The sequence below is a fragment of the Dreissena polymorpha genome, chromosome 11 (assembly GCF_020536995.1).
Source record: "Dreissena polymorpha isolate Duluth1 chromosome 11, UMN_Dpol_1.0, whole genome shotgun sequence".
NCBI lineage: Eukaryota > Metazoa > Mollusca > Bivalvia > Myida > Dreissenidae > Dreissena > Dreissena polymorpha.
The window spans coordinates 36,154,406-36,166,268 of NC_068365.1; the positions used below are offsets into that span (position 1 = coordinate 36,154,406).

Below are 11,863 nucleotides of genomic sequence, written 5' to 3' on the forward strand. Positions count from 1 at the left end.
GCAAACCGCATTTTTATAACTAATTATTTCGTTATTTATAATAGATATATATACTTGGTTTGCATATCTCATCATCGTGGGTTATATTCAAGATATGAACAAAATACAAAGATGTATGTCTAGACACTTACATAAAATATCGTAATAAATACGAACGTTGTTAAATCGCCCACTTAATTAGACTTACTAGCCCCTGTTATATATTTACAGTCGATCTAATAACTGTGTTTGCGATCGTGATTGGAATAACATGAATATTCTGAAATTTATAAATTCCCGAGCAAAGCTGGTACAATTGAAAAAAAGAATACCAAGAATACAAAATAATGTGCTGCATATAATTGTTCATAAATGGATAGCTGATAACCAAATATAAATATTATAAGAAACCTAGACACACAGTTGTCATTAGGATCAGAAGTTGATTAGTCTACATGTAAGTTAAAACAAAACTGGCTGCTTAAGTTTCCGCCTGAACTTTCATGTACACCACAATTGATGCCGTTTAGACATCTAAGACACAGAGCTTCAGTGCAACAAATCGATATCCGTAAGGAAATTGAATATTTCCTTTTTTTCGGAAACTAATATATAGAAATTGTCTTCGTTTTACTGGAAGGAAATTAAATATATCGCCCGGAGGAGTTAATGCGTATGAATTTTGCCTCTTAAATTACACATACGACAAAAATATTTCAATTATTTTGATTCAATTCAATTATTTGATTGTTAAACGAAATCATCCTAATTACTACAATAATTGCTTGAAATTTTGTTCAGTTTATCTGCTTATTTGACAGAACAGAACCGCGTGAACGTATGCGAAATAACATTTTATTAAGAGACATGAAAACTTGATAACGATTAAGTCTTAGTCTTTTTTGCAGTTAATACCCGTTTCGCCTGATGGCGAATTTGTTATTATACAACTGATCGAATAAAATACCAACTGGTTTACTAATAGATGATCTTTCACAACCATTGAACAAAAATGCGCAGATCTGATACGTTTCCTGATCAATGGATGCTTAATTTGATATGATGTGTATTTAATATGCAGAACAATAGGTTAGAGTTGCATACTTGTAATTTTATCCAAACAACGTAATGCGGGATTTTAACCATATTTTACTACTTCTGTATGATATACTTTACGATGATTTGAACTGTGTATAATATGATGTTTGGTTGTTTAAAAAAGATATTCATTTAATGCATTTATACTTATTTCATAACATCGCTCCTACACAAAGGTAGCAACTATGTTGCTCTTTTTTATCTTAGCCACTGAGAAATACTAGTACAAGTTAATCAAATTATTATTTTTCTTTTAATGCTTCTTAATATGAATAACGATGCTATGGGGTTAATGCTTATGTTTGTTGTGTGATTTGCGATAAATTCTCGTCTAAGTATTCAATTATGCTATCCATCAACTTAAAACTTTTTTTGATTTGCATCGACGTTCCAATGCAATCATCCAAGCGTTAGATGTATCATAATTAGTTCGTCAGATGGCGGAAAGCTTACACTGACTCCTTGCCTCAGACGATGTACTGTTTTTGCTGGGTCATTCTTTACCATTAACGGCCAATGCTCAGACAATGCAGCGGCATCTTTCACGTTGTACCTTGAAAATGGTTCTTATGGTGAGCGTTTTAAAGTGCTTAACCAAACACAGGAATTGGCGACCGAGGGTATCAACAGTACACTGAGTTTTGTTCCCTAACTAAAATACCAATGGATGAATTGGTTATTAATTTATTCCTTAAATGATAATACAAATGAACGGAATACGGACAAGCTATATGAAACTAATTGTTATAAAACTTCTAATAAGGCTTGGAAATGTGCGATGAACAAACAACTCTCACCTGGTAATGTTGCACATAATGAAACGGTTTTATATGGTAACACGGTAAAAATGTCGTGCAATCTGGGACAATATCGGTTTTATAATCAACGGAACGTACGACTACATCTTCTGACACATTTGGCTTTCGAAAACGACACGTTACATTATTTATCAAATAACGATTCCAGCATTTTTGGTAGTATTTAAGTTGTGTTTAACATTCCATTCTTTCTCTGAAATACGTGTCTTTTATGAAATAAGTAATAAATCGGGTGATGAGCTTTGAGCCTTACATGTCATTTTAATATATTAACATATTATTTTTTGTAATTTAACCATGCATAGACGTTTGGATTGTAAGGAAAAAATACTCACCGGCCAAGTGGGTCAACCACATTAGATTCCACGACGAAAACTTCATCCTCTGATCAAACCACAACGACCACAATCTCATATATTGAATACGAAAGCGATACGATAATGTCTGCGATTTTTACCATTGGGTAAACTTGCATGTTTTGATTTAGAATATACCGGTATAAGAATACTTTATTTTAATGTCATTCAATCATAATACATTGTGTTCGATTATAAATGGCATATAATCTGTTTGGAAGATTATTTGATACCAAGCTGCTTTGTCGATTCGTCCTAAATAAAACTCAATAAGCCTGAAATGAGAGTTATGTATCTTCATTGCAAAGAATAACTAAACATTTAATGTTTCCATGACACAGACTAAATACCCGTAAATAACACGCTACATCAGATGTAAGTCTCTTTACGACCTCATTTCGTGCATCAAAAAGTAGTTATTCTGTTGCTGTGTTATATATTAAACCATTGAGTAAATATATTGCAATTTAATCGAATTTAGAGGCTGATGTTAAAAAGTATTGTTTTTGTTGTAATGTTTCTACAGTTTTATCCATTCCATACTTTCAGGAACACCACCTGCAAGCAGCGATACCGAACACAATACGTGGGCCGGTCATTATTCGCACTCTGGTAATATGATGAAGGATTCAGTCCAGATGTCTGCAGGCGTGATTGTTGTTTTGTCCATCAGGATCTTCCTGACCTTTGTTCTCATGGTTGTGCTTGGAAAGCGACTATTTGATGGTTGGCAGAGACGCCATTACAGCAAGTTGGACTACTTGATTAACGGAATGTATAACTGACATGTTTTTGAAGAGCAGTGAATGCAAGATGTAAAGACGTCCAAAATGCTAAGTCAAACTTAGCTTTCTTTCATTTATAAACTTAAAATATCTGTGTTGCAGATTTAGCAAACATTTTCTTTTGAAGGCTTATGTATGTCTTTCAATCGTAAAAAAGTAACCTAAATGTACCCGATTTAAACTTACCGTTTCATCTCCATATTTGCATTCATTTATAACACATGACGACACATCACAACTATCGCGTTTCTTTCCATATTTTGTACATGTAAATTATCGAAAACCTGTCGTGGCTGCATGTTTATCACTGCTACAAATTTTAATTTAGTATTGTATACAAATACTGAGTAGCCAAACATCAATCTAAAAATTATGTAACTTTATTACGTTTATAATCATAGCAAAGTTAAACGACATTTTCTTAAAAGGTTACTTTATATGAAAATCATTACACATCAAATATGAGATGTGAAGTTTAAAGGGATCTTTTCACGGTTTGGTAAGTTGACAAAAAAAAAGTTGTTTCAGATTCGCAAATTTTCGTTTTAGTTATGATATTTGTGAGGAAATAGTATTACTGAATATTAACCATAGTCCAATATAGCAATTATATGTATCTTTTGACGATTTGAAAACCTAAAAATTATAAAGCGTTGCAACGCGAAACCATTGAATAATTTTGAGAGTTCTGTTGTTGTCGTTTAAATTTACGAAACTACGAAGATTGCTTATATAAGGTATAAAATACTTAACTTGTGTAAACCTTGCGGAATAGCCGAGAGGGCTAATGCGTTTTTACTTCAGACTTACTCCAGGACTCCGGGGGTCACTGGTTCGAGCCCTGGTACCGGCTACTGTTTTAATTTTTTTAATTGTATTCTTGATTTTTTACTGGAGCTTTTAAGATCCAATGTTTACATTTATCAATATAAAGCATTTAATGACAAACTTCAATATATGCCAAAATCTGTGAAAAGGCCCCTTTAAATGTAATTTTTCAAACATTTTAATTGATTTGTTTTACGCCATGTCGGATAAAATAACTGAATAAGATCATTAAAGCTCGTATTACGATAAATCATTCACGATGTGACTTATGTACCAGATACCCCAATAATTTGTCGAATTGGCCAAGCAGTTTTTTATGTTTTAATTTTTACAGAATCAATTGTTATTTTGTAAAATAAGTAAACTAATTATATTGTTTTCACCGTGAATTTTGATTAACAATGAAAAACACATTCATACAGTTGAATATTTCATACGCAACAACCAATTATTAAATTAGCCTGTTTTTATTGTAACAGCTATCGTGAGCTTGCTAAAAAGATTTCGTTTTCACGTATTTGGTACATTACATGCATGAAGGAAATCAATGTTCAAATAATTGTAATATAATCAAATAAAGCAAGATTCACCAAACTTGTTATAAATTATGTTGATTGTCTTTTGGTCCAGAATCAGTTAATGTCCTTCGAACTATGTTAGGTTTACATGGCATTCTATTTTAATAAAGATCAGTATTACATGGATGCTTATTATATTAAATTAAACATGAACATCTTTCAGCCATCTGCGTTGAAATTGTGTCTTTAATAGTTTTATTCTTTTTTATTTGATTTACACGAAACGTCTCATCTGTGTTTGATTTGTTTTACGGAGTGGCAGATTTTCATGGAATTAAAACAGTTGACGAACAATATGCACAATGACACTAACATAATATCCTATATTGCCGAAGGCTTCTCGGACATTTTTTTCGGTTAAATTAGTAAAGTTCGTGACATAATGTTATACGTGGAACAGATTTAGGATGGATGTCTTGCAGTTTGTCCTTCTTCCAACCTTAATGAGACAATTTTTGCCTTGATGTCATGGTTACTTTCAAGTCGACACATACTTAGACATCGAATATCAAGACAAAGGTATCCAAAGAAGTTTATAAATTTAGTAAATGCCATGAATGATAGCTCTGGTTTTCTGTATATGTTTACACGCTCGTTCTGTGCAGTATACATAAAGGATGAATGCAATTTTGTTGTTGATATGTTATTTGTACAATGGCCTAAGCATCAAATATTAGGCTTATATTGTTGATAATAATACAAACGTCACTTTGACATCAACTACATTTCCTTTACTTAATGTCGTCCGAATGTGTGCAAATTATTCGTAATGTGACTTAGTATATTTTTTTTTATTCCAAGGATAAGAGAGTAATATCTTTCATGTTTAAATTAACTGTCAAATTGTTTCTTGTATGTATGTTGTATATAACCAGTGCTCTTAGGACAATGTAATTTTGTTAATTTTGTTATAAATGGAGGTTTCTAAGTCACGTGATTCGCCTATTTGATCTGAGTGCATATTTGTGGATGGGCATTTGGCCTTTGTGCACAAGAAAAGATGACGACGATGATAATTTGTTTCCCGTGAAATTCAAAAGTTATTTAGGTCCAATCGCATGCTATTATTTCAGATAAATAAATGTAGATAAATTATAATGTCAAAGTCATTATACAAACTTATAAATATCCATGTTTCTTTTTGAAATACTGGAAGTTTTTGTTCATAAAAACGACTGCTAAAATTTAGTCATTAACTGGTCTAGGACGAGAATGATTAATAAAATTTCCGTGTAATGTAATAAACTGTGGTTTGAAATGACTATTCGCGACAAGTTTTAAGTATCCTGTATAGTTAGGTATAAACATAACTTTACATAAAGCAAGAAATGTCTTCTAAAAAGAAAGAAAGCGAAGACATTGCGTTGACATTAATACTGACATCATAATAAACAACTGCAGGACGAAGATCATTGATTATGCGTCTTCTGGGATCCCGATTGTTGCCCCCAGCTATTCACACGAATTCCACAACACTAGACTCCATTATCCATATTTTATTTATTTAGTTTATTATAACTCCATCATGATTTACATCTTAATATTAAATAATGCGATCATATACTATGTCAAATTTCCATAACTGACAATTACCTCATAATTGAATTACTAGTATTCAATAATTGTAAGGCAAATGGAACACAATTAACTTGGTTCCAAAATAAAGTAGGGGCATATGAAAGTGATTAGCAACCAATCAAATATATTTAGAACTAGTAATAGTAAGTAATATATTATGTGAACCATGCATAATGTAACTAGTGTTTTTATGTGCGTCTAATAAGAAAAATACATTCCGACGAATTACAAAAAACAGCAACAACAGAGTGAACCCTTAGCAGATTCAGCAAAAAGAATACCACATTGTAACACGCGTTCCTTACTTATGACAACATCAGTGCGATATAGAACTTGGCACACATATACACAAACTTTATGAACAACATTTCTTACAACAAACACGACTCTAAGAAAGGTGACCGACTAACGAAATTATTATTAAGTTCAATTATAAAAAGTCACATTAAATCGTTGCGCGGGACCACAAGTTAATAACAAATTAATAAATACACAAATTAAATGCATTAGAATAAACAAAGCCGCGCGTTAGCTATAGACAGAAGCTGTCTTTTTAGAGTTTGTATTACTCTTCATCTATAATTTATTCACGGCATTAAAAGGCGTTTGTGAACAATTATAAAAATGAAATAAAAGCTTCATCAAATTTGATATTATACTGTTTCATATTGGTTAGATTTTTTTTTCAAAAATCGTGAATAATGTCACAATTTTTACTATGAACATTACAAATCCACCATAAGGCAGACGTGACGCGCAGATATTAACTTTAGAATGTAAATAACTTTCCAACCCGTAAATTGCAACATTGCTATACATTTGACGGGGTCATTGTTTAAGTCTTAATAAAATAGTTCAATTGTTGCTGCTAATGAAATTGTCATTTTGATATCAACTCAAATGCTTTAAAATTGTTCAAAAACCTAGTCAGTATTAGAACTTTTGTACAAAATATGTCAAACTTCTAATAACAAAAACAAACAAAAAAATTACCGCTAAACTCGAGTTCAACACCTGTCTTAGGAGACACATATTAGTCTCATCATGCTGCGAAATAGTTATGAATGATTCTTGTACATACAATATATTTTCACTGTCACGAAATACCAATGTGTATCTACGTTAACAAATTATGTCAGTATTTTTGTTCCAAAAATTAATTGCTTTAAAACAGTTTACTCATGCTAATCATTGTCCATTTCATAAAAAACTGTGATACAATATTTACATTATTATGATAATTTCAGTGCTTAAGTGTATACCTGTCAGCAATAATGTTTGGAAAAATCGACAAGCGCAAACAATTTTTTCCATTGAAATTTCTCGAATCGTTTGATACCATAGCAACACTTGGTAATACTCTTAGATTCACATACAACAGAAAAAGTATGACCAAATTTCTGCGTATAGATGTAACATGTTCCGAATATTGAATCTGCTACATACCTCCTAACCTTGATGGTGATAGTTGAACAAAAGTTATATTAATATACACGTATGCAATCCATTTGTTGCTTTTTTATTATTATTTTTGAGTAAACAAAATGTATGTAAACAGTATTATAACGTAAAAAAATACACCCAGTCGAATTACGGTGTATTACGTTACAAACACAAATCATTCCGGATCATGGATGATGTTACTTGTGGTTACAGAAAACAAAAAGAAGACCTGTGGTTACAGATATCCGATCTGCTTCAAATACTGATGCACCTGTGATTGCTAATAACTGACTTGTTTTTTTTTACGGGAAACGAATACGTAAGTGCTTGCGGGAACCCAATTGTGGTAACGTCCAGCTGATATGCTTGTGGTAACAAACGAACGATACACATTTGGTGACGGTTAACATTGCAACTTGTGGTTACGGAGAACTAGCCGCTGCGATGATTTTGAGGTTGTCTTAGGTACGTCCAACTAGTCGATTATCTCTGCATAATGGTTATAAACTTCATCAACAACAGTGTCGACCTTAGAAGAATATTGCACAACTTAAAAGTAGCAAACTTGAAAGTATTTAACAGAGAAAAAATCATTTGCATAATACTATTGTATAAACTTATTTCGTTATTTCTATTATATCAATATACATTAATTTATATAAAAACGAGCGTTTCAAACACGTATGCATACAATACAAAATATTGTAGACTTTATATACCAGCAACGATGGAAGCATGGTTATTTTGTTCGTTAATATTAAGGAATGGATAGACTTGTGATACTTTGAAAGAAAAATTGCAAACCTTATGAACATCATATGGAATACTGTAAATTTTGGTTTGTCCCACTTGACCGTTCGCTGCAAAAAACAACAACAAATTGTTTCAGTTATTGGAGTGCAACTTAAAACAAACTTCTGATACAGGCTAACTTAACTCAGATAACAATAATAAACACATACCGTTTGCTTGTTGTGCAACTTTCCTCTGTCCAATATCATCCGCAGAAATGTACATGGGGTTCTCCACATCATCGTCTATCGGCGGTAATTAGATCAACATTTTCTTAATATTCTAACATTTTCTTAAACGAAACATACCAATAAAACTGAATCTATTTTAAAGCATGTTTATACAATAAATTATTTATTGAATAAAAGTGACTCATTAAATTCATTCGCACAGCAATGTACAGTTTTACCCTGAGACGATGAATGCTCATGCGCCAAAACATCGTCTGCAGAAATGTACATCGGATTCTCCACAACGTCGTCAAAATCTAGCAAAATATATTGTTTTGTTTAAAACACATATATATTATATTGATTAGGTTTTACATAATAAAGTACGCTGCATATGTGCAAGAACATATAATAATTAAAAAAACTGTTGAAACATTACTAAAGCAAATTTTTACAAACATCCGTTAGTCTTTAATTAAAGGTAAGTGAACAATATAGTTAACAATACAGGACAATACTTACAATACATAACATTAAAAGATAATTAAGGGTCAGATCACCGCCACAAAACAGTCAATGCGAAGCTTTGGGGGCTTAAACCGGTTGAATGACGCTTCGAGCGTAACACGTAGCTACTAACTAATCATTTATATACACACACAGCATCAACAGTAATCATTAGAAGTATAACCTTCCACTCGTTTCCGTTCTTTCCATGGTTGTAATTCAACATTTCTGAAACATAGATACAGTGCTATATTTGCAAATAAAACAAACGATTACATTCCAACAGACTGCTTTTATTGGATTAATTAAAAGATCCGTTCCATATATCTTTGTAGGGTGAATGTGGTGTCTTTGCAGTGCGTACGTTTAGTTAACGTTAAATGGATTGCTTAACCTTTAAAGTTTAGTTTAATGTAAATACAATAACAATAATACAAGTCACCTTTTGTTCGCCACTGGGATTTCTGAAAATAAATAAAACATGTATAAACGATTTAAAGAGTAGACTTGTTCATGCAACATATATTTACCTTCGCAGAAAGATACACATAATGACACGATTATACAATTCATACAATGATCGAAGTGGAACAGTTTGTGCCAAGCACATCCCAATATAACGATGGTTGTTCTATTCATTACACATACCTCGTATTTTCCGTGTTCTGCAAACGAATGCAAGTACTATTGCTGCGAGCAACAACAATCCACAGCCAGCACCAATTAGCGAAAACAGAAGATCCCAGGTTGGTAGAGAGAGATAGAACGGGCATCTATACAATAGATATACACGCGTGTTCACACCTATGTGCAATAACACCGATGTTCTTTATATTGTATGCAGAGATATATAAATTAATGTATACTTTATGTATAGTTCTTATTATTTAGTCCGTACATTAAATTTCTCAAATTCGTCTATCACTTAATATAAACTCAAACAACAAGTGAAACATCAGCTGCACTAGAAAGAGAGAAACCGTATAATAGCCCTTGGGTGCATTATTAATGGCAAACAACAATAAACCATTTCACAAACACAACACAAACAAAACACAATACATAATGTATACCAGGCTACAATCCTATGAACGTTTTGACTTATTAAAATAAAATTGATTCACACCATCTGCAAAGCATTTACAATGATAAATCAGTGGCAAATATATTTACCTTGTACGACTAACTGTATCGATAGGTTAGACCGCCCGATAGTTTCTGGTCCAAACGTAGGGGTCATCGTGTTTTCAACAACGCAAATATATATTCCCGCATCGGTCGCTTGGATGTTGGTAAGGGTTAGCAAGATTCCATTGTATATATTTAACCCATATTCCCAGCGTATGGTTGGAGGTGGGTAGCCGTCGCTTGTGCACTCTATGGACACGTTATTTGCATTCACAACGCTTAGTGTTGTACTGTCAAGACGACCCCCGTCCATGGATAGAGCAAGTTCAGTCGGTGGAACTGCATTATTGATTGGGACATTTTGAAACGGCTTTTACTGTTGCTAATATACAAATGCATGCCAGCATAGACGATAACAATTAAATATTTAAACATGTGTTGTTGTTTTTACAATAAAGTCGGTTTTATACGTGTTTAGTTAAAGTAAAATATCGTTGGACAATATATTTTGGTTTACCTATACAAGTTCTTTATTAAATAATAGTTCACTATATAATAGTTGCTGGAATGGGAATCGGTACTTCACAGTATGAAATCCCATAATAAACGGCTTGTAAAGCGGACTTATTTTAGGTTATGTATCGTACATTTCCGTAACGTTTTATTTTTATATACGCAAAGATTATATGCGTCGTGCGAATTACTCATGAAGTTTTTATATGGCATGTGGTTTTATTTGCGAATGTACCGATTTCAAATTTTCAAGATCATTTCCAATTGTGGTAAATACAGATATAATAAGTGGTATAAATCAATACTGTGGTATATGCTCAAAAAATGTATACGTGCGATACAACTCACCGGGCGAATTTTACTTTCTTAGAAGTTGCACCTTGTTGATTGCAATTATTGAAAGAGGACAGATATATCTTTAAAATGCAAAATTATATACATCGGAAAGGAAAAAAAACTTTAAACGCTGGTACTTATATAATGGGACCCTACGGAATATGAAACAGTGTAACCCAACCTTCAGTGCCCACATAGAAAATTATTTTTAGATATGCTATTTTATTGATTTCATTAGCTGGAAACATATGATTAACATTGTACTGGATGTTTTGTGGGATTAAAAAAACACACGTGATTGTTCGGGGAAAAAGAGTAAAAAAGTACTTTAGTGCCTCAGTGCATATCCAATCGTGTTTTAAAAAACCGTGAACCTTTTTAACACATTGGTTATGTTTATTCGTGCAAACAAGTCTAAACGAGCTGTTAATCTTGTGTTTTATATGATTTAAAAAGCGAATTTTAGCTCGCCTTGCCAACAGTATTGAAGTAGAGCTTGTCATGTTGTCAGGCAAATTAGGATACGGAACTATTACAGAACGTCTACGAATGATTTCGTAGCTCTATTGGAAAATGAAAATAATTTATACTAGGCTAGTGTTGTCATTAATGCATTATTACATTTTGAAATAAATCGTTTGAGTATATTATTCATACTTACATAACGTCTCTATGGTTAGCGACTTCTCTGATTTACACAATTTAGTTTAATAAAACCGTAAAAAAAAACTTACCTACGAATCAGTTTTAATGTTTAAAATATATCCATAAAAAGTCATAAATTCATTAATTTGCAGGGTCTGTTGTGACAGTGCAAACATTGTATTAGTACATTTAAAACTTTAAGTTTCCTTTATAAACCGGTATATGTACGTAAAACATCTACATAAATGGACTTCTCACATCTTCCTAGTATGTACTGATTAAAATAAAAAACAGGCATCAGGTTTGTTG

General features: G+C 32.3%; 1 protein-coding gene across 1 annotated transcript in view; it reads right to left on the bottom strand.

Annotated features, from left to right (window-relative positions):
- LOC127850075 (uncharacterized) overlaps positions 1 to 11,600 on the bottom strand; it is an 81,962-nt gene extending 70,362 nt beyond the window's left edge. Inside the window, exons 1-2 of the mRNA XM_052382825.1 lie at positions 11,571 to 11,600; positions 10,106 to 10,399 (exon numbers count right to left, since the gene is read on the bottom strand). Coding sequence (XP_052238785.1) covers positions 10,106 to 10,373 — 268 coding nt within the window. The 5' untranslated portion in view covers positions 10,374 to 10,399; positions 11,571 to 11,600. The remainder of the gene's footprint in view (positions 1 to 10,105; positions 10,400 to 11,570) is intronic.
- Positions 11,601 to 11,863: the final 263 nt, after the last annotated feature.